The sequence below is a fragment of the Perca flavescens genome, chromosome 11 (assembly GCF_004354835.1).
Source record: "Perca flavescens isolate YP-PL-M2 chromosome 11, PFLA_1.0, whole genome shotgun sequence".
Lineage (NCBI taxonomy): Eukaryota > Metazoa > Chordata > Actinopteri > Perciformes > Percidae > Perca > Perca flavescens.
In genome coordinates, this window is record NC_041341.1 from 13831018 (window position 1) to 13855962 (window position 24945).

At 41.0% G+C, this 24945-nt stretch overlaps 1 protein-coding gene across 6 annotated transcripts in view; it reads right to left on the reverse strand.

Moving 5' to 3' along the window:
- The window catches only part of plekhm3 (pleckstrin homology domain containing, family M, member 3), a 47548-nt gene that overhangs the window by 22016 nt on the left and 587 nt on the right, over nt 1-24945 (reverse strand). For 5 of the 6 annotated variants that reach the window (XM_028591102.1, XM_028591103.1, XM_028591106.1 and 2 more), the window contains exons 2-3: nt 20896-21933; nt 14399-15508 (exon numbers count right to left, since the gene is read on the reverse strand). In XM_028591102.1, coding sequence (XP_028446903.1) covers nt 14399-15508; nt 20896-21418 — 1633 coding nt within the window. In that variant the 5' untranslated portion in view covers nt 21419-21933. Of the gene's footprint in view, nt 1-14398; nt 15509-20895; nt 21934-22131; nt 22240-24945 lie in introns of those variants that run through there. The other variant, XM_028591105.1, reaches the window with a different exon arrangement.

Consider the following 24945-nt stretch of genomic DNA (forward strand, 5'->3'; position numbering starts at 1 on the left):
TATCTCCATTTTTAAACATCTATTGCTTCATGCCCTTCTTTATGACTGCTGGCTTTACTCCCCATCTTCGAGTGTGGCCTTTAGGAAAAGCTATAAACACTATTTAAGTCTGCTGTATTTTTGGGTTATAAATCTATCTTTATATCTCAAGTCTCTAGTCACAAAACTAAATGTGGTGTTCTTGAGAAGTAAATAATGTTATGTTTGACTACCAAGCAATCTCATCATGATGTGTTATTTGCTGGAGATGCAGCAAATAACTTTTGTTTTTTGGGGGGGAAAACCACATCATTTTAATGTTTCCACCCACGCCCTCAAACTCTTAAACCACATGTATGTCCTTCATTTTCCATTTATGTCCAAAACTATGAGCAATATTTTACTGATTTCTTTTCATATTTTTGTTTAGTAAATCTTTTACTATTAATATCCATGTTTGCCTAAATCTACCTGCCAAATTCCCTTGAAGTAAGATAGCTTAGAGCTTAGATAGCAGAGTCTTGGTTGTTCCAGTAGTCACAACACAGCAGACTTCAATAGAAAAGTGTTTTGCAGACCTAAAAGACCAACAGATCCTCAGCTCTATTCAGCCTGATATCTGCCCCACTGTCTGCATTGTCTTCTCAACTCTTTAAAGTTCATTCTTCACCCAAACACCCGGACCTGGTCTATGATCACACAAACAGCTGAGCGCCACAGCACTGCAACAGGTGTCCCTTATCCAACACAATCTCCTTGGACATGGGGCCTGGAGGAAAACAACAAGTGAAGAGCGGTAAAGAAGAAAAGAAACGGAAGATTGTTATCAAGGTTTTGGAAAACAGAGGCATGGAAAGCTAAAGAAAAGAAGAACGACGGAAGAGAGAAGAGAGACGTGTGTCAGCCTGTTTGTGCTTCAACACAAGAAACAACACAGACTGACAAAGGGGGAACAGACAAAAAAGACAGAATGAGTAAAAGGCTATCGGCAGATGAGAGCAACGAAGGAACTGCATGAAAGAGAAGAGTTAGATCAAATAAGGACAGATGAAGGCAGACAATAAAGAGAAGTTAGGTCAACTACTTTTCTATCATAGATGAGAATCTGATGTCTGAAAAAGTAACAATGGTCTAATCAGCACTGAGAGCTGGATTCCTGCTTTAAAGAAGAAAAAAAAAATAGTCATGTTGGAGCATCAGCCAGCCACACCGAGTTTTAAGTGGGGCATTCCGTCAGAAATCAATCACTTTCTGACCTCACCCCTAATCGATTTGAACGATTTTCCCCCCCTACATGTTAACCTATATGAGAGTGTTAGAACATGGTTTGATTAACCAGAATGAGGAAAGACATAGGTCCTCAAAGTTGACCCATATTGGACAACTACTCCTCTTAAAAACACATTAGTAGGATTCCCTGATCATCTGAAAGCTAACAAACAAAGTTATCCACAATGTCAACACTTTCGGTCAATCCTGTGCTTAAAATGGGACATTTCATGACAAAACTCACTTTTTCAGTGTTTGTGCACATACATATGGGTATCTGGAGTGCCTACCAACACACAAACTGTGAAATAAGACAACCCAGTCAAGTTTTCTTTGGGCTGATCAGAAAACATGGGATTCAATAAGCCAGTCAGATCCGGCTCCCCTTCCTATGTCACATACAGGCTAATTAGAATATACCTGAGTATACCCACGGCTTGAGAACTACCTTTGCAATGGTGCACCACATTTTTCAGGCAAGCCAATCAATGAGGTCCTTTAATCAGAGCAGACTGGACTTTCTCGGGAAGGGGGCTTAAAGACAGGCGCTAAAACAGAGCGTTTCAAATGGAGGGTATATTCAGACACAAAATGGACCTTTTTCACAGCAGACATTTTGACTTGTGGTGACTGATGTTGCTGTCTCTGATCATTCCTGTGTTTTCTTTAACGGCACTATCTCTGTGCACAAAAGTGTCCAAACAAAGGTAATCAGAAAATGTTATATCACTGAAAACACCAGTGAAAAATTCATTCAGGTTTTCTCCTCCACACCCACCCTCTCTGGGGTCTCAGTCACTGAGCTTGTAGATAATTTCAATTGTAAAATTACAAATGTTATTGATGCCATTGCTCCCACTAAGGTCAAAGCTGTCTCTGGTAAGAAAAAGATCTCCATGGAGAAATGTCATACTGGTGAGAACAGAAAAAAAAAAGAATGAATAAAGCTGAACGCAGGTGGCGAAAAACTAATCTCCAGGTCCACTATAACATCTATAAAGAGAGACTTCACATTTATAATTTGGAACTGAGGAATGCAAGACGGTCCTCCTTCTCTGACATTATTACTAAAAACAATAATAATTTACATGCTTTGTTTGCTACTGTCAATAGGTTAACCAATAGGTTAAACCTGGAAGACATTATACAACATCTGAAAACCTCCTCCTGTTGCCTTGATATTCTACCAACGGGCGTTTTCAAATGTTTCAAATTGTTTGGCTTCTGATCTTCTACAGATTGTAAACACATCTCTTCTCTCAGGTATCTTACCACAGGCCCTGAAATCTGCAGTAATCAAGCAATTCTTAAAAAAAATAAAATAAAAATCTAGACACGTCACTAATGAGCAACTATAGGCCGATATCAAACCTTCCATTTTTAAATAAAATCATTGAAAAAGCAGTTTTTCAACAACTCAACCTTTTCTTGTCACTAAACAACAGTTTTGATGCCTTCCAGTCAGGTTTTCGACCACACCACAGCACTGAGACAGCTCTTGTTAAAGACTTTAATGACATCCACTTAAACACAGATAGTGGCAAAACTTCAGTCTTAGTATTACTTGATCTCAGTGCTGCATTTGATACGGTAGACCATGACATATTACTAGACCGATTGGAAAACTGGGTTGGCCTTTCTGGCTCAGTACTAAACTGGTTTGAAGCCTACCTAAAGAATAGGGACTACTTTGTGTCTATAGGTAATTATACATCTGAGCATACAAATATGACGTGCGGAGTTCCCAAGGCTCCATTCTGGGGCCTCTTCTGTTTAACATCTACATGCTTCCACTGGCTCAGATTATGGAAAACAACTAAATAAGTTACCATAGTTATGCGGACGACACACAAATTTACATAACCTTATCACCTGGGGACTATAGTCCAATACATAAACTGAGTAAGTGCATTGAACAAATTAACAACTGGATGTGCCAGAACTTTCTTAAATTAAATGAAGAAAAAAACTGAAGTGGTTGTTTTTGGAGCAAAAGAGGAAACGATTAAAAGTCAGCACTCGGCTTCAAATGACAATGTTAAAAACAACAGACAAAGCCAGAAATCTTGGTGTAGTCATGGACTCAGTCCATTGCCACGCTTGCACACACACACACACACACACACACACACACACACACACACACACACACACACACACACACACACACACACACACACACACACACACACACACACACACACACACACACACACACACACACACACACACACACACACACACGATGCAGGAAAAAACGGAGATGAGATGACCCAATGATCTAAATTGAGGACAGCTACACTCGTTATTGTAAGTGCAATGATAAGTTAAAGTCAGTACTTTATCAAACCGTATGAATGTGTGTCCCAGGCCAGGTTAGGAATTAAACTAACAATGTAAAGACCAACAAGCCACTGACACATATGTTCACATTTGATTCATTCTTCTTCTTTCGTTCTTCTTCTTTCATTACTTTTTGTCTTAAATCCACCAGCCATTTTCATATTATACCAACATTTGCAGCATCCTGAGCCTTTTTGGTAAGGTTACTAGGAAAACTCAGCCCAGAGTAGTTTCATTGTCCCCAAAACAAGTTTCCTTTTTATTTTTAAAAAAACTATACAATCGCAACTTTTTTGCAACTTTCACTGTCTCCCGCAACTTCATTGCAACAAACATACAAAAGACATCGCAACTTTAATTGCAATTTTTTACAAAAGCTCCTGCGAAATCAGCCATTTTGGGCTGCAACAATCTCAAAAAAAGGCAGAGAAATCCTGGAGGGACCGACTAAAGCTGCCTTGCCTTGTCCTAGTAGGAAAAGCACAGCTGAAATTGATAACCTTAACGATGGCTCAATTCCATCAAGTGTCCCAGTAAGCTATTTCAGTGAGTCAGCATGCACAATACCAGGACCTCTCCTAAGCTGCTATGCAGCCATCATTAATGGTTTTGAATACACCTGTGCATTTCCTATGACATGTCAACAGGTCTGCTGTGGAAAAGGTCTATAGGAAAAATCATCTTTTTTAACATTGAAGCACGTAAACATGTTCTAGTAGAAACCCAAAGTATAAGTATGAACCTAAACATTTGAATAGGTCTTCTTTAAATCTTAATTTGCAAAAAAGTTTAAACTCAGATTTCTGTGTCTTTAAGAGGTGTGGTTGTCCAATATGGGTTAACTTTGAGGGCCTGTTTCCCAAATGGTTGCTCATTTTGTTGAATCAATCCACGTTCTGACACTCTCTACCATGTAGGGAAAAAACATCATAAAGATCGAAAGGAATGCCCCAACTATCAATTAACCTGTTGATTTATTTATAAATTATGGATTCATCCTTTGTTGAAAGTGAATTAAAATGAAGTAAATTGTTTGATTTGTACGTGCAGTAGTCCAAAACCACAATGGTAATCCCGGTTAATTACAATTTGAGTTTATTTTTGAAGTTTTGGCCATCCATATTTATTGAATATAATAGTATTCTGCTTAACCAATGCAGACTCGTCTATGTTGGTATATTGGCTAAGCTTATTAGAAATATATCGGTATTGATTTTAATGGCGGTCGATAAGTAAAAAGACATGGTTCAGGTAATATTTGTAAAATGTGTAAAATACACAGCATCTATTTTATATAATTTATCCTACGGCGAGAACTGGCAAGTTTATTTTCAAATGAAAAATGTCCAGCTCGTGTTGACACTGGATCACAAGCCTATAAACCTTATTACACTTGGTATAATAAGAGTCATATTTATCTGGATTTTGCTTACATTGTGATCCATTCTCATTATGCAAATTAGGTGGGTTGGGCTGGCAGACTTGTCTATAAACATGATGTGCCAAGGGAAGCTATGTAAGGTACGCTACAGGGTGCAAGGTGAGGGTAATGAGCAGGGCCACAATTCTTCAAAACTTTCCACAGAATTTTCTACAGATAAAAAAACATTATATATATATATATATATAATTTTTTTTATTAAATTACACAGAATGTTAACACATCTCAACCCCAAGCAGAAAAACAGTCCGCTAAATTCCGCAGATTTTCATTCAGGATCACCGCAAAAACGTGTAAAAAATAAAAAAATAAATCTGCAGGTTCCATTGGGGCCTGGTCCCAGATTGCTCTGTTGCCGACGGAAATTGCGCCAGATTTCACTCATTTAAACCAGATATCCGCTGCCTTGGGCTTCCTTTGTGATGGCATTTAACCTCCAGTCAATTTATGAGGACTATGGTTAACCTCTTCTCAGATCTCTGCAGGGTAAATCCAGACAGCTAGCTAGAATATGTCCAATCTCAGTTTTCTGTTGTACGAGTAAAACAACTTTTTAACGGACACATCCACCAAAACAAGTTCCTTCCCGAGGCTATTTTACAGAGGCGACGTTGCTCCTTACGGTGCTTAGCGCCGCCCAAGACAATTGTTATTGGTTTAGTGGAATGCCAATCAACCAGAGCACGTTTCTCTCCCATCCCGGAATGCTGTGTGGACTTGCCAGACCCTCCTTCGCAGCACTGTGGAGGAGGGTCTGGCAATGCAAGACTAGGTCACGAGTGACCGATGAAGCCCAGCTAACGAGGCTAACATTCTGCCACTGGTGCTAACTCAGCAGCCCCTTTCAGTCACATGCTCGTCTTGCACCTCATATTGGTCTCTCTATGGGGTCTACTTACTTTCCCTTTGCCAAGGACAGGGTTGTCTGGAACTTTTTGAAGGCTAGCTTGAGTTAGGTTTCCTTTTAACTTGAATATTTTTCTTGTGAGAAAGAATGTGGCTAAACTGTACAAACTGCTTTTATATCCGTCAGACATTTGATCACAGTGTGAGTCAGACCACCTCCAGATGTGGTCTGGGCTGGCTGTTCCGATTGCGATACTTTCTGCCATTTTCCCTATATCCCTAAAACACTTTACCGAAACCAAACGTGGCAGCAATCTATAAATCATCCATTTTCATCCCTTTCCAAAGTTTAAACAATGAATATTTGTTTTTTTTCCTTTGGATAAAATTATAGCTTGTGGATAACATGACGAAAAGTCAACAAAGTCTTATCTCATTGAAGGACCCGTGATCGAATACATGTGTGTAACTCTGTAGGCTAATTACAGCAGTGAGTTCATGCTGTTGTTGGGGTGGATACTCTTTCAAAAACAACCACAGTCCACTGGTTGGGAGCCAGCAGGCAGAGGGGATGGTCAACAGTCAGAGAAACACTGTGTCACTTCGAGGAAATAGCTGACCACCAGGCCGGCTTTCTGGCCAACTGTGGCCTTGATTTTGGTCTGCTGCTGTTGGGACCAGAGGAACAAAGACACATACATCTGTAGCCTGAAAACATTTGCAAACTAAATAACAACCTTTAACCTTAACCTCAAATTCTATATCATGAGACAAGAAGAGAACACACACACACGTACCCACACATAGAGATCCTGCAAATGTACTTCTATCAAAGCTGAGGGAGTCTATAATGAGCTCTGTACAATAAGGAAAAAAGGGTAGTAAAGCTTCAACAGATTATGCATGTGGGACTATGGAAGAAGATAAAATAACACCAAACAAAAACGGTTGTACTTAGTGTCTTAATTAATCATAGGTGTGTTTTGGGCGTAACATGCAATAAACCAATCAGAGTGTCATCTCCCATTCCCTTTAAAAGCCAGGCGTGTTTGTACCTTGGCGCATTGCTATTATGATGGCGGATTGGCTAAGCAGGAAGGAGAGATTTTCAGAAAAGGAAACTGATCTGCTCGTGGGTGAAGTGAAAGCGTGCAAGCAGATCATATCCTAATACTATCTCACATTGTAATATTTTTATTTTTAATCTTTTGCATGTTTGTGTGCTGCTGCACGTTCCTGTTAGTGAACAAGCATAGTGTGAGCATGCTGTGCACGAGCCTAGTTGCATTTTACTAATGCGCTGTTAAAAGAACAAGGAAATGCTGCGTTATTGACTTTAGACCAAGTTTTTGTTGGTCAATGGAGCGATCATAAGCCAAGAATGCACCTGAACACACCTCCCTGTAAGACCAGCACGCCCATGATGCGCACAGGTGCATTTGCTATTTAAACGACACGGGCGCTGGACGGGAAAATGACAACTGCATCGGTCTAAGACACTTGCGTCAGGCTTTGCGTTGCACTGCACCGGGTGCAAGATAGGGCCCTATATGTGTCCTGTATTAAGCAAGTGTGTTAATACATCAAGTATATACTGTAAGTGCATATAAAAAGTATATAAGTTTATACGTATAAAAAGTACAAGGAAATAAAGTATATACTCACTCAGTGTCCTCTTTATTAGGTATACCTGTATAGTCTAAAGCAGTCCAATACAACTGCTCTGCCATAAAGTCTACTTTTAGGATGTACTTAACATTCTAACCCTCCCCCTCCCCCCCACACACACAAACGTATGTAAATAGAAAAGACAAAAAATTAAAAACAACTCTCAATATAATGTAGTCCACTTCGACACCCCCTTTAACTATGACCTCAGAAATAAACATTGAACTGCAACCACTACTTTTTTTTTTCAATTTTCAACTGTTACACAACTACTCCAGCCCTCATGAATAATTTTAGTGTACTATTATTACGTTCTGCTGTTAACTACTTCCTCTATTATCAGCACATAGAGACAACTGCTTTCTCTACTCGTCTGATCTATTATGGGTCTTTCTGGGAGGAGAGAAAGCGGGACAGAGGGAAAAGATGAATGGGAATTCAAAGGTAGCTCAAAGGTCTACCGATTGTACCACAGCTCTCTGTAGTGAGAGAGGGTCACTTTGTCCTGCCCGGGGGTGAGTGTAGGGTGGAGAGAGAGAGAGAGAGACATAGAGATACAGAAAGAGAGAGAGATGGCATCAGGGCAAAAAAAAGGGGCTTGCGCTTTCATCTGCCCGCCGCTGGTTTTAAACCACCACACCTCTGAGTGTGTGTGTGTGTGTGTGTGTGTGTGTGTGTGTGTGTGTGTGTGTGTGTGTGTGTGTGTGTATTAAAACTGAAAAGACAAGAGAATCTTAAGCTTTGATGTGTCTCATTTACACCGACCAAACACCAAAAAAAATGTGCACAAATGGAGAGTACTATGACTAAGACAGCAAGCGTGTGTATGTGTGTGTGGGGAGGAGAGAGAGAGAGAGAGAGAGAGAGAGAGAGAGAGAGAGAGAGAGAGAGAGAGAGAGAGAGAGAGAGAGAGAGAGAGAGAGAGAGACTGTCTATCTTTTGATGTGAGACTACCTCCTACTTCCTCAATTCCCTCATATCTACTGATTTCCACTTCACCCAAAGCCTGGGGGCCTGAGAATGTGCTCCAGCGCAACGACAGGGGTCACCAAACCTGAGGACACACTTTGCACTGTGTGTCTCTGTGTGTGTGTGTGTGTGTGTGTGTGTGTGTGTGTGTGTGTGTGTGTGTGTGTGTGTGTGTGTGTGTGTGTGTGTGTGTGTGATACACGCTCTTCAAACGAACACTAACAGTTTCCTTCAAAAGGAAAAAAGAAAAAGCATCCCATCTGTAATTAGTTGAATACATTTTACATTTTGATGTTAAATAACCAATCTCTTGATATGTATGGATGGGACGTAGTATGCATATGCAGAGGGCAGACTTGAAACAAGTTCAAAGAGAAACCTGTGGAAAAGAAAGTAGGAAGTAGGATACTGAACATCAAAAGATCTCGTTTAGATTAGTGGCTTCATATATGAATAATCCGATATGTATTCAGGTAAACAACAGAAGATTCATGTTTTTGATGAATTAGTCTTATGGGGTTTTGAGGGCCAATAGAAGTGTAAACCTGGCTATCTACGGCCTTAAGACCCATGCCACACTTTGCATAGTGGTCCTATTCTGCAAATATTGATCAATAATAGACAATAACAACCAAAGCATCAAGTCTAGATCCATTCACTTACTGACCTGAATATTGTGCTAAGTTTAAAAATAAGGCTGACATTATGTACTTTTCAAATTCTCAACAAATCCCATGAAAAGCCCAAAACAAACAATCAACTACTTGGTTTATCAACTTAAATGGTTTCAGCACTCAAGTCTGCGATACACGTAAAATAAAATTTTAGGTTGGATTCAGTTGAACAAAGTATGGCAAAAAAAGAAACCCTAGTCCGTCTCTAAAATACTTCCCAACCCTGTCTGTGGCACTCAGCCCCAAGCACATTGGTTCCTATTGAAGATTCAAATCTTCAAAAACAGCTTATCAATATATAGCTACATTTTTAAGAGTGACAGTAATAATCATTGTACAACAAATAGTGTAACAAACTGAATCATAACAGACGGGTGACAGTGATAAACCAGTAGGGCTGCAACCAATGATTATTTTTGTCATCAATAAATATGTTGATTATTTTCTAATAAATATTCCGTCATAGACAAAATGGCCGTGATAAGAGTTCCAGAGCTCAAGTTGACGTCCAATAAACCAAAAAGATATTTCATTTACAACAGTATCGAGCAGCTGGAATCAGCAAATGTTTGGCACTTTCGATTGATACATAAACAATTAACTAATAATTTTAGCAATGACTAGCAAGTATATTAAGTTTTACTGAAAATGTATCACTGACCCAAAATATCAGCAAAACTCTTCTTTCAATCCACTCACTCCTGGATAGAAAAACAGTAAAGAGGGAGATAGGTTGTCTTCAGTTACATTTTAGATTCTAATTTTAATGCTGGTGAAAATGAAATTTAAAGACCAATTTTCCAACTTAAAACCCCCCCCACAAAAATGAAATTATAGACACAAGAAGTCCAACAATAACTAGTAGACTTAGTGCAATTTTAGGCCTTGAATTGAAAGGGTGTAAAATACTTTTTTTCAGAACATTCTAAGTAACACTGCAGGACACTAAGAAGGGATACAGTCAAATATATGAGAGCAGGGACAGAGGAAGAAAGGGAGACAAAAAGAAGGAAAAGCTGTGGGTCTGAATGAAGTGTTGAAAGGAAAAAAAGAAAGGAACATTCTAAGTAACACTGCAGGAAAAGGAGAGTCAAATATATGAGAGATATAAAGAAAGGGAGACAAAAAGGATTGGGTCTGAGCAGAGGTGTGAGCAGAGGTGTGCTCTGTATAGAAAATGGACATATCCAGCTGTCCCTCCCATCCAGCTTTACCCAGAAACCCTTCAATCAAACAACTACGATCAAGCCTGACCACTGTAGCATCCCCAGGCTGCTTTCATTCGTTCTCATTCATTCATTCATCCATTTTTCCTCTCCTCCCGTGCTTTAAGCCTACCAATTATCATCAGTTGCCCCCAGACGGCCTCTGTCCTTGTTCCCGTTTCAGCTGGCCTTTCAAACAGCCCCTGCATTAATAAGCCAGTTGTTACAAATAAAAAAGGGAGGTGAACGGTGATTATTCAAAGCCCTCCTAGAGAGAGCGAGAGAGAGAGCGAGAGGGAGGAAGCCCACATTTCACACCCAGGGAGAGCAAAAGCACCGCCTGCCATTTATGGGGCTGTCCAAGGGCCTGGTATGGAGACTAACAGGGGTGATAACAAAGGAGGGAGAGAGGCTGTAATGGTTCAGGACATGAAAAAGGGTCTAAATACTAAGAAACTCGAATAGGTAGATGCATTTAAAGAGTGTTAAAGTGTATACTATATTTAGAATAAATACACTGCTTTACCTTGTCGTCAGACAGTCCTTTGTTTATTATGTGACTTCTGTGTTTCAAAAGGGTTAGGAATTAAGAAAACTAACAAACTAACCAATAGAGGCAGCGTTAGACCAGCATCTCGCATGTTCTGCAAGGTAAAATTAGGGGTTTTATAAATGGAGTGGCTTTGACAAGAGCCTAGATAATGGCTTCAGTTTCCCCCCACAGGGCTGTTTGACAGCAAGGTTGAACTGTTAAAATATTTTAAATATAGCATACACTTAAATCGATGTTGAACTTTTAAGGTGGGCCTTTTTTAGGTTGCTAAAACAAATTTTTTACACTGACTATGGATAAGTACATCATACAACCCCACTTTAAAGGGGTGATAGAATGCAAAACCGATTTTACCTTGTCATAGTTGAATAACGACAGTTTGGAGGGTAACTAGGACATACATAGAACCTCAAAATCCCATTGACACCTCTTTCCTCTGCAAATCTCACAATTTGAAACTGCCTCTGAAAACGGGCAAATCTCAACGAACCACCGAGTTGACGTCAACTCGGTGGCTCCTCCTTATTTGGCTCTAGTCTCTATCTTTGTCACGCCCCAACATTTACATAGCCTACACCACTGATCTGAGATCAGGTAGTCTTCTGAATAGTTCACGCAGATCTCAGTAATTGTATACATTGTTCATCTGCTATTTTATCACAAAATTCACTTCTGGAGACTTTTTTATGCGAGAAATCAACTATGTAGAGATAGATGGCTAATTGACCCTTCGCTAAGCCCAGCCCTCCTTAGTTACCGTTGCTACGCCTGACAAGCTTTCATGCCTGGCACGTCTATTACAGTATGTATGCACCGGTGTCAGACATTCCCAAGGAGATAATTAGTCATTTTTGGCGAACAGGTGAAATATCTGAGAGAGCAAGACAAAGGGGACTGTAGTATGCATTCGAGGGATATATCCACGACATAATATACAACCCATTAGAGAATAATTTCATTAAAATTGAAGCTAAAGCCTATAGGTCATGCCATAATGTAAGCCGCCTCATACGCTGACCATTCAAATGGGAAACACACAAATTGAGGAACAGCTATGTTCATGCACAGCAGGGTAAGTGAAAATGATCTAATAATTATAAATCAAACAGCTCATCTATAAGTATTGTAGAATAAACACAAGACATTAGCCTGAACACTTTGCAATGATAACATTCTCCTGCTTATATTTTTAGCAATTAACAAAATGCTGAAATATATTTTAAAGTATGTCAGTGAGCCTCCGTCTTGCCTTTAATCATCTTAAGGACAATTCCGGCGCAAAACGAACCTTTATAACAGATGTGTACCCACTCGATCGCTCTCTGGGACACGTTTTCATGCTAATCGAATGGGTTTGTAGCTTGAAATAAGCTAGCGCGGACGACTGATTAGCTTACAACGCCAGTATTTGGGGCACAGGGAAAGTAAAAACAAATCGCTATTTATACCACTAAAAAGGCTCAAAATATCCACACACTTCAACGGTAGCATAATGAGGGTCTCTACATGTTAACCGAAGCATTGAGAAAAAGATTGAAGAAAGATAGATTATAAAGACAGTCGTGTTCTCGTATACAGGCGGCCGCCGTCTTGGGAGCTACTGTCTTTATGAACTATCTTTTTAATAAACTGTCTGTACACTTACAATGTTCTCAATGCTTCGGTTAACATTTAGGGACCCTCACATCTGTTATTATCCCCGACTGTGGGTTGGAATTCAGCGGCCGGTGCTGCGTGGGTTGCAGCCTCACTCCGTCACGGCCGGCAGCCCGCAGTGCTCGATTCCCACGCAAAGTCCCCGTTTCTGGGTTACTGGACTACCAAACGCTGCTGCCCTGACAGCGCTCCAGGGCCTGCAGCTCCCCTTTTCATGCTAAATGGCCGGTGTGTGTGAGTGAGAGCGCGGTAAGAGAGCTTGTTGGCCCACAATCTCTTACCACAGGTTACAGTTATTCTTAATATGGATAAGTGTGTGTTATTTAAACAAACGATCAGGGAAATAAACGCCTCTTGTCCGCGAGTGAGCTGGATCGAGCTCAATCAATGAGAGGTAGCTTGCCTCCTCCTAACAAGACCTCTAAAATTCACAAAAATGCCTTAAATTGAAATCAGACAAAAGTGTTAGCTTTGTTAAGACCTTAGGGTAGCTGTGATATACATGCCATGACAAAATTCAAACTGTAAATATACGATAGTTATGCCGGCAGCTGGCAGCCGGCCAGGTCTGCGGAACCCCAGTAGTCCAGTAACCCAGAAACAGTGACTTTTCCCTGGGTATGAAGCCCAGCAGGGGCAGACTGTGTGGAGATCCTGAAGTCAGACACGTCTTACCAAATTTGCAATTAGCCATCAATTTTCGTAAAACGGCCCATATTTGAGCTTTATATAGTTTATTTCTCACATAAAAAAGTCTCAGAAGTGAATTTAATAACGAAATAGCAGACAATGTATAACGTTGCAGTGTCTGAAATATGAGACCTGCTGTCTCGTCTCCAATGTATGTGTATGTGGTTCGCTCAACCAATCAGTGCGCAGCTCATCTAAATATTCATGAGCGTACCATATTTGGAAGAAAATCATTCCAAATAGAGACATTCCACAGGGGATGCATAAGGGCCAAAAGAATAACACCTGGGACAATTTCAGCCCAACCAATGTTACATACCCTATTAGGAGACCTTAAGGAACAGTGTGAAATACCCTATATAATCATTATATCACCCCTTTAAACAAATCCAAACAATCCCTTTAAATAAGGATTTAAAGCGCCCATATTATGTTCATTTTCAGGTTCATAATTGTATTTAGAGGTTGTACCAGCATAGGTTTACATGGTTTAATTTTCAAAAACACCATATTTTTGTTGTACTGCACATTGCTGCAGCTCCTCTTTTTACCCTGTGTGTTGAGCTCTCTTTTTTAGCTACAGAGTGAGGCATCACACTTCTATCCCATCTTTGTTGGGAGTCGCACATGCGCAGTAGCTAGGTAAGGACTACTAGCTAGAAGCTAGCGCTGCTAGCTGTTAGCCACCTCATTCTTAATGGCAAAACACTATAGAACTACTTACATGTCCCTCGTCTGCAGGTATTCCACACAAAGTTGGAAGTGCGCCCTTGTTTAGAAGAAGTCTCCCGGCTAATCCTGCCTTGTACTGACCGAAGTTTGAGAAACAGCTAGCTGATGTGGTATTAGCTAAAGTGGTTAGCACACACCAAATGTTTTGGCCCATGACGTAGACGGCCCTGCCGATTCTTACCAGTTCACCCGGAGACTGAAGGTTACAGGATACATTCAGAAACCCGTATCTCACTCAAAACAGCATGGATGTTTGTATGCGTGTGGAAGCACCACAGACACAAAATAGTGTGTGTGTGTGTGTGTGTGTGTGTGTGTGTGTGTGTGTGTGTGTGTGTGTGTGTGTGTGTGTGTGTGTGTGTGTGTCATTTACCTGCACACCTGAAGCTCTGAGCAGTCAGTCCCTTTTCAACAGCCAGACAGGTGAGAATACTGAGAAAACTGGTAGTGACGGACTGCCGCTTAGCTCTCTGGGCCTCCCGCTGTCTCCTCTCCCTGGGTGGTTTTGATCTCAACAGCACTCCCTGGAGGGCTGGAGCTCCTTCCCCTGACTTTCCCCCTTGTTCTTGGGTAGGCCTCTGCGCTCCGACCGCCTCCCGCAGGGCCTTCACCCATTCCTGGGCCTTGAGCTGATCGTCCGCCCGAAGTCTGAGTACCTCTTTGGGAAAAACTACCTGGAAGCAGTCCCCTCTTTCTGCCCACGTCTCTCTGTTCTCTGGCTCCTGATCATGCCGCACGGCCAAGCAGGAGGCTAGGGAGTACTGAAGAACAGGCTGGGACACAGACCCACGGCCCTCGGTAGGGAAGGCCCTGAGAACAGATCTGGTCAGGATGAAGTTGAAGGGCCGCCAGTTGTTCTGATCCTTCAGCTGGTGGAGCAGACTGGCTTTGAGGACGTCCTGGCAGCGTTGGGTGAACAGTGGCAGGGTGGTGGGTCTGCTTAGGATGAAAGAATTAGACTGGAGAGAGAGTGACGCCTCTGCTGAGGTAGGGGTGTTGCTGTCCCCATCAGGCCGGGTGTCAAGCCCTGATGGAGAGGGCGACGAGGACGGTGACATGGGTGCAGGAAACTTGACGACCTGTTGCTTTTCCACTCCGGGTTTACGCTGGTGGTTCTCCTTTCTCCCAGGTCTGACTGCCTGCACCTTCTCCCACATCAGTCGTCGCCACTCCATGGCCTCCCATTGGTTGGCTGCCCTCAGCTGGAGACGCGTGCTGTTGAAGAACAAAGCCTGGAGCGTGCGTTGATCGGCAGGCTGGGTGATCTGGCCGGGCTGGCTGCAGGGTGCTGGAGAGATGATGCTCTGGCAGTGTGACAGAGAGTAGGCGGTGCCCAGCTGGCGGTTGGCGCTGCTGTCCAGAGTGTACAGCCGGAGCTCACAGGGTGTCAGCTCGACATGGCAAGGTGTCCAGCGGCCCCGAGGCCCCTCACGCTGCTCCATCGCACCCTGCTTCAAAACACTGCTACTGCTGCTTTTATCAGCTGGACAGAAATGCAGAGGAGGATGGGAAATAGGGAGAAATGAGACACAGATGAGTAAGGTGTGTGTGTTCAGGATAACCACATACAGGAGAATTGCTAATGGTATTAGTACATCTTTTATCCTTCTGTGCAATCATGCATCTTCTGATGTTTTCTTGACATATTTTTTTATCCATGTGGAAATGGAATTGGTTACATAACATACACTTAAGAAATTGAATTTGACAGCATGAGAGACACTAAGATACTGGCGTGAAGTGTTTCCAGTAGAGCTTCAGGGCAACGCCAAGACAACAGCACTCAACAGAACCAGTGTTTGGAACATTTTAAAATTGTATTATGCTGCAGAGGTAATGTGAGAAATTATATAGACATTTTTATGCTTTTTGCCATGACTCTGGGTCTCCATTGGAATCCACTATAACTGCTGTGAATCCAAGCTACGTGAAGCAGCAAGATACAAAAAGACATTTTCCATGGCATATTCCTTTAAAAAAGTGCATCTATAGCTTGGACTTAAGAGAACACTTGGGTTCACTGCGAGTTACATTTTTTTGGACATCAAGACTGAATCTATTGCAATGAACTGCATCATTTGTCCTCTTGGTTTGAATTATGCAGCTTTTTCACCCAGTTCGCCTAAATCCTTACACCACTAATTGATCTCAGAAAACCTTAATCTAGATGGGCCCGTTTCTCACACAAGGTAACTTATCGGGGGCTTGCGGCTCTGACATAAGTGTTGGTATTTTGGTAAGAGATAGCCATGTGTGGGTGCTTCTCCTAAAATGTTCCTTGTCACCAGGCAGGAAGACACAATATTGTTAAGGAGGCCACTGGGGCCACTTTTTTAATCTGAAGACCGGAGCGACGCCCAATCCCTACTTTGGCTTTTCCCGTCCGTTCTTTGACAACAGGCGTTACCCCTGCTCGTACATATAACTGGGTCAGCCTTTATTATGAGCTATACTGCATTCACTGTCATGCCTGAAAAATGCTTGTTCAGATGCCAGCCAACACAAATCTATCCTATTGAACTAAATGTTTAACACAAAATACATAACGTGCCACAAATTAGGGGGATAGTTCAGACACACGAACATTTGTTGCCACATCTTGTTGTGCTTTTTTTTTTGGTCTGATATCCCTATTTATTACAATGTCTTGGCTTTCCACTATTTTAGATATGTGTTACAATCTTAAATATAGAAATTTAAGCAATGTTGCCCTCAGAGAAACAGAAAATGTCCAAAGCATGTGCACTACTTTTTGGGAATATCCCCCAGCAATCCAAAGCTTCACATATGTGATACCAGATACCAAATTAATTATGTGACTGGAGAAGGCAAAAGGTGAAGGTAAAACTAATGATAGCAATGATTAGAGCCTAATCGGTACTAGATTTTTGAGGCCAATACACAAACACATTTTGTGGTAGATATGCTGATGTAAAGATATTTCACATTCAATCAACTTTACCTCAAAGTACGCAACAGTAAATAATAAGATAATAGTCCATTTTGAACTCTTACTTTGCAGAACTTCAAATTACTATAAATGTTTAATATACTAAACTTGAATAAGGAAATTCTACATGCAGCTTATAAATCAAGTATTTCTGCAACTTCTTTTTGCATAGCCGCCATTATATTTGCCTGTACCTATATATCTGAGATAAACCAATATCTGCCTGCCGATGTGTTGGTGAGGCTCTAATAAACCTTAGTCAGCTAGCACTTAAAAAAAAAAAAAAAAAAATTACCAAGAGCATCACAATCAAGAGCAAAAAGAAAAGAGCATGTCAATACAAAATGATTAAATAAGATAGACAGTATTAAGAATTCTTATAATAACTTAAAATCTAAATAAAATTTGAAGTCTATACACCTACAGACCATTTAATGCACTTTTTGTTTTGAGTTCATAGAAAGGTCAAACATGATGTGTTTCGAAAAACAAACTTTACGACATGTGACCAGTGGCCTGTGGATGAATATTTGCCATACTTCAGTAGTTTAAGCACCCAATGAAACCAAATACTGGATAAAGATTTCATCATTCTTAAAAGTCCGATTTGTCTTTCAATCTCATGCTGCAATCTCCACTAAAAAAAGAGGAAGAGAGAGAAGTACCGGTTACACAGAGCAGGCCAGCAAAAAACACAAGTTATATGTGAAATATATGAAATTGGTGAAAAACAGATGAATCTTTAGGGCTTAAGATTGGGCAGCAAGGACTCATAAACTGTGACTTATTCTATAAGCTGTCTGCAAGTCAACTAATTTGATGATTTGCAAGAAGACCATATACAATTCATTATTATGACAGTATTTCATCTACTATATTTCAACATGTAGTTAAGACCTGCTTCACATTGAACTAGTGACTACTGAAATGCAGTTAAATAATGGTTATATGTAACCTAGACATCTAAAACATAAGTCAAAACTTTACAGTCTAATTTAGCCCAGTTTTAACCTTAATATCTAGACGTCTTTTAATGGGTAGACAGGTTTTCTTAAAAGTAACAAAAATCGCCATCCTCTAAACAAATCCCACAAACTTATTAAACCCCCACTAGGAGCAGTCTAATTGGCAGATATTGCATTTTGTTTCTGTAACATACTAAATTACTCAAGGAGGGAAAAGGAAAACGCTAAATCCTTCAGAGCTCTGGTGGCGAGTCAAGTGCCTCATCAATCTTATCAAAACAGCAGCAGACATGGTGTCACTCCAGGTCTCGGACTTTGCATGTTAACAAACCTTTTTGCTAAAGGAACAAATGAATATGCAAATAAGCTTTTAGCTGGAATCAAGACTGGCTGATTGGCAGTCTTCACGCTTCGGAAGGTTGAGATGAGAATTAGGCATTGTGGCGAGGAAAACTGCTCTGTTCAATTAGCCTTCATCTCCACCTGGTAGGTTTTGACATCACACTTTGGTAATAGTCCAATATACACATACAAGCCTTCAACCAGAATTAACACTTTTCCCTCAGGGCTGCAAACTAACCAGTACTACTGCCCTCAAGTCAATCAAGACCTTAAACAAGCAACCTTACCCACTGATAAGGGAGAAAATCTAAATATTATATGCCGTTTTACAATCAAACAGACTCCCATGGTTTCACTGGACTTTAAAATACTTACATCTAAGGGTAAATTTAAGAGTTATTTTTTCTGGAAGTAAGAACTTCATCGGTCAACAATTAAAGTCTGTGTGTGTGTTAAATATCCCCAAATTGAGTAAGGCCAGAATTTGAGGAAAAAAAGGATGTGTCATACATGATGTTACAATGCGCTCAGATGCAACAGGAATTGAAACACAGGACGCATGAATGCAGTCAAAGTCAGCAGAAAGACTCACATGGATGTGAAAAAAGCAGACTGACTCTAGGCAGCTAAAACTATGATGAAGATGCAAACTGAGATTTCAAAAGCAGCGAAAAGTCTACCTACTATTATTGTAAAGAAGCAGGTGCAAAAAAAACAGACAGGCTGGTGGAAAAATTAGAGAATCAACTGCTTTGGACGACTAAGATGAGACTTACCTTTACTTTATTACTATTGTTGCACACGTACTGTTACTGTGTACTACACGCACAGAACCAGCAAATAGTCATGGTGATTTATATTTTGTTGATTGGCGAATTGATTTATCTCGATAACTGCCTTAGCACATAATGTAACTTGATGAGTTAACCATTTTTTTCACAAGCTTACCTCTTTACTGTTGACATTAAAAGCTATTTCCTTGCATGGACCTTGAACTTTTATGAATATAAAAGCATTGAGAAATGTGCAACCAAAAATAGACCAATTATTTACAAGAATCATAATATACATACAGATGAACGCCGCCTTTAAATTTCAGTGGGCAATGTTACAAAATATGAGCTTTAATAAAAAGCTACACATACAGCTTTTCTTTGGTCACATATAAACATGAATATTGTGCATATAATGATGATCATTATTTCTATTTACCATCTAAACATCCCCAGCTGTCACTTATGGATAGGCAAACAGGCCACTTTTTTTTCTTTCAATGTGAATGAAGAGACATAGCGAGGCAGAGCTAAAATCACTCTGCCTTCTGCTTATTACAGTCCTTTTCCTACTTCTCTCCTTTCAATGCACATCGAGCCAAACTAAATAGCCTGATGCCTTTTCACACATATGCTAATACTAAATAATCCTGCCAGTATCAGGGGCCGGGTAATTGGGTTGCCTCTTCTCTCGCCTCATTTAAGTCCATTTGCTGACAGGATTACAGGCTATTATCCCTCAGGATCCCTTAGGATCTCCTTAGGCCTTCAGATGACCAAAACACACAAACAAATGGGGTGTGTGTGTGTGTGTGTGTGTGTGTGTGTGTGTGTGTGTGTGTGTGTGTTGGGCTCTCTGCCTCAATACTGACTGTCATAGCACAGCTGTGTCATTTCAAGTTATCATCATCTTCTATCATTATTGCTTTCTCTGAGGATGCTTCAACATAAGTACAGCATACGCCCCAATCTGCAGCACAAATAGTCTGAGACTTCTGTTCTCCAAAGCCTCTCAAAGGCTGAGAAAGGTTTCCGGTGAATGGACGGTCAATCAGAGCAGAGGAGGAAGAGGAGGAGGAGGAGGAGGTGTGCATGTCTCTGACAGGTAGGGACCGGACTGTTGGTCACCAGAGGACATGACATCATCTTTAGGGAGTCAAAGCAAATACGTCTCTTCGTGTCACAAATGCCTAATTAGGCAAATCTAATGCGATTAAAGGGTCAGTTCACCCAAATAAGAAAACGTATAAATTTCCCACTTCACATAAGTGATGCAGATGGTAGTTGGGGACATTTATATCAGCCGCTGAGACGTCTGCAAATTATGCTCCAAAGACAAAACACCAAAGTGTAATCGTGTTGGGTAAAGTCTCGTTTTACTGCCATGGGTCTCTAGTCAGTGTGTCAATATGTGTGATATAGTGGATCTGCACGTACTCAGTATCAGCTCTGACCACATGGTACGTCATAATCACCACCAGAAAAGAATTTGAGGAAGTAAGTAGCCTGTATGTAAAAATGCTATGAAATGACTAATAAAGACATAAAGACTAATCAAGGAACCTAACTGTGAAAAGATTTCCCCGTTTCTTTTACCTTTAATATCAAATATTTTCCACAGGCGATGTGAACAAAAGTCTTCCAATTGCTTGTTTTGTTAAATCCATTCAATTTCATATCGCCCAATATCACAAATGTTTCTTCTTTCTGATCAACTGTCTAAACCCCAAAGATTAGAAAATCTTTTTAGCTCTATCATAGACCTGAAAAACTTGGACTGACAAATTCCTAACAGCCACTTTCTACATCATATCACACTCCCACTGCTATGTGAACTCACCCTCTGGCTGGTTGTTGAGGATCATGTTCTTCAGAGTGTTGCAGTCCACAGTGGGTAGGCCGTTGTCGGTGTATGCAGACGGCCGGTAGTTGACGTCCGACCTGGACCGGTTGTGTCCCTTCTTGAAGGCTGAGTTGGTCGAGGAGTTGGCAGTGTTGTTTATGCACTCCTTGGTATGGGCTGCCAGGTCGTTGGTGGAGCGCGCTCGGCTTCTCTTGCCGTGCCTCAAGCTCATCCCCAGCCCCAACACGCTGAAGTTGTCGGCCCAGGCCAGGCCTAGAGGCCCCACCTCTGGCTGCTCTCTGGCCAGCAGGCCCCACACGCCGCTGGAGCTCAGCTTCCCCAGCGCCGCACTGGACACCTCCTGCAGCTGCTTAGGTTTCCTGGAAGGCTGGAGGGTCCCGATTTGAGCTCGGCTCGGACCTTGGCCTTGTATCCCATCTATGCAGTGGATGAAGTCCTCGGTGGCCTCAAGAGCCGGGCTGATATCGCCCACCACGTCAAGCTGCTCAAGACCCTCCATGGCTGTGCCCGGTCCCCTGAGCTACAAGTCTCACAACTAGATGGTTTTCCAAAATGGACACAAAAACCAAGTTAGCAGCATCCACATGTCCAACAAAACAAACTGGCTTTCAGCTGGTCAAATGCAAGCTAAGAAAGATCCAAGCAGCCTTGCAGTCTTCACAAAACGTTGTCTGAAGCCAAGTCCTGCTCTCCTCCTCAAGACAGGGCCTTCATCCAGGGTTACAGTCTTCCTTTTCAGTGGTGTGCCTCGAGCTCTGGAAGGAAAGTCAACTACCTCTCTCGGGGGAAAGCTTCTGCGGCTTAATGCCAGAGCTAAACAGGACTGGCAGCAGCCTAGGACCCCCAAATTGAGCCAATTTGGGTGGCAAACTACATTACTTAGCCAGATACACACAGTTTGGGCAAGAAAAAACAGTCAAATCCCCCTGCACAGACTAAGATGTTCAAGGGGCTGGTTATTTTGGCCCGTCAGGTGGCTGTGAAGTCATCAGATGGAGACTGTTTGCGGCTTGGCTGTAACAAACAGAAGATGGAAAGAGGAAATGGTTAAGAGGAAGCATGCCGAACAAAAACAAAGAATGGAAGCACGGCTGAAAGAGAGAATACCGTGATTAAATTATACATAAAACTGACTCTAAATAGAGGCTTTGCCAAGAGAAAAGTAATTAAGCCTCTAGTTTAACAACTTTAAGCATCAAACTACCGACCCACCTACAGTATCTTCATTAGACTGAAGCCGACGCTTCACAGATTCCTTCTCAGCAAACAGAAACGATCATTCTACCTCCCATGTTCTGATGAAATAATACTTGACTTCCTCCTCAGCTGCTTATCACCGGTCTGAGCGGGCAGAGAGGAAGCAGGCCTGGGTGGGGTTCCCATCCATCTGCCTGACCGCCTGTCTCTTCTGATTCTCTCCACTCCTCTGTCTTTGTCTCTCTCTCTCTTTAAACCGCTTTCTTTTTCATGTGTGCTCTCTCGCCCTCATTGATTTTCTTCTCCTCCACAGCTCAGTCTGTTTTACTTTTCTCTACATATGAATTATTTAAAGACCATTACTTCACTGCAATTCAATTAGACGGGCCGGGCGATACATTGATTATTCACGATTTATTGATGATCATTTGTTGGGAAGATATTATCGTAGATATCACTAACTTCAATGCTCTTTATGGATTCAATTTGGGCGTTTATTAACTTATATGCATTATACACACGAGTAAGACCATACAGTCCACTGGTGCATAGCAGCAGGACCTTTAGTGCTGGTAAACAGTTCCAACATTACACTGAAACTGCTGAGCCACTCAATTGTTTCATTGTTTCAATTTTATTAGATAAACAAAAATAATAAGATTGAGAAATTGCACTAATCCCTAGATGACAGAAAACTCCATTACATTTTAATAAATATTCTATCTATTCTATAGTCACCTGTCACTTTTTATAAATTACAAACCATTAGTGGCAAAAACACAAATGTGAGCAGCTTTGCTGAAATGTCCACTGTAGCACTGATCAGTACTATTACACCAACATATTTACCATGATATCATCTGCCTGCAGATACAGCTCTGACCTAACATGAGCATCATCATCAAGTTATTCATCAAGCTTCCCACTGAACTCATGTTGACTCACACATGCTGTCAAGCAAATACAGGCAACAATAGCCTGAAAAGCACAGATTAGATGCTGATGAAATGATGACTTTTGAAACTACGTCTTACGTATCATAAAGGGACTGTGGTCATCCCAAGGAAAGCAGATGAAGGAAGAAAAATCACTGAATCAAGTACTGATTTGGTTCATTTTATTATCCTAAGTTTCACTCTTATGGTGTTTTTTCCATTACATGGTACCTGCTCTACTCGACTCTAATCGCCTTTTTGGGTTTTCCATTATCTATCTATCTGCTAACAGGTACTTTTTTTAGTACCACCTCAGTCAAGGTTCCAAGCGAGCTGAGGTGATACCAAAAGGTGACGTGAAAACCTGCAGACTACTGATTGGTCGGAGAGAATTGTCACTAGTCATTGCGTCATCACTGCTAGCGACAGTCCTGGCGTTTTTATATAGTTCAGCCAGCTGTGTTTTTTTTTGCTGCCTCCAGCTTCTTTTGAAATAAAATTTGTCTGCTGGCTGTGGCAACAACAACACACCTTCGACGTTCTGCGTGTGTGTCGCATTAGGTCACGGCAGTTTCCTGTGGCGGTGCTATGACGACGAGCCGCGCTCGCCTCACGCATGAGGCGGTACTAAATCTGCAATGGAAAAAGGAGGACGGGGAACCGCGGCCGAGTCGAGCAGGTACCATGTAATGGAAAAACGCCATTATAGTTATTGCCTAGGGTTAGCATTTCATAGGTTACATCTAATTTGGCCTGAAAAATCAGCCTGAACTGACTTTTTAGATATACTTCATTATTTGAATATATTTAAACTATTAAGAAAATCTGAGATGTGGACAGCTATGTGGGGGTCTGTAACAAGGATACATCTGTTTGGGTTTTTGTGCAGATTCATGTGCAACAAAATACATTTTTATTTTATGTGAGAGCTATACAGTATTTTCTTCAAACAAAAATGATTTCTACTTTTAGGTAGGCCAGAAATATAATGCACATGAAAGGAAAAAAAAAGGTTTCCGGTTGCCCTACATTTTCCACAACAAATATTTGATCACCTTTTCATCTTTTATGCTATCCTGAACTCATATTCAAGCTGTATTTACCATTTACAATTGTATCAATTCTGCCTTTTAAGCTCATAATGGTAATGGTTATATGGTTTACTGCTTAATTAAAATGTATAATTAAGTCTTACTCTCAGGCTGCTGAACACCTTATTGCCATCCACACACACACACACACACACACACACACACACACACACACACACACACACACACACACACACACACACACACACACACACACACACACACACACACACACACACACACACACACACACACACACAACCCCATTTGTATTGCTACTTCATACACGTGTATGTTGCTTTATATTTTCACTATGCTGTATACATGTTCACACTCAAATTACATACAACTTCAAGTCAACAATATGTTTTGATATTTGGTTTGGTGTTAAAAGCTGGAATGACAACACACCTTAAAATGTAATTTAAACTTTTAAAATAGAAAGTAGTAAGCTTACATTAAGACTTTGAACCTAACCCTGTTCCTCAGCTCTAAGGCTGGCTTATCTAAGAATCAGCGTGTGTACACATACAAAAAAATTTGACTCAGGTGTAAAATTGCTCTCAATGTACTTACACACAGAAAAATGTACAAGACGATAGACAAACATACAGCTAAAAACAAGGAAAACTAAATAAACATAGAACTATTATGTACATATAGTAGTATAGTATATATAAATAGCCACAATGACCAACAAAATGCATTGTCTTTACACAAGTCAAGTGTTTCTGTTATTTGTAAACAATACGATATAGATATATATAAATATATTTATACATGAAATGGTTGATTGGAGTAAA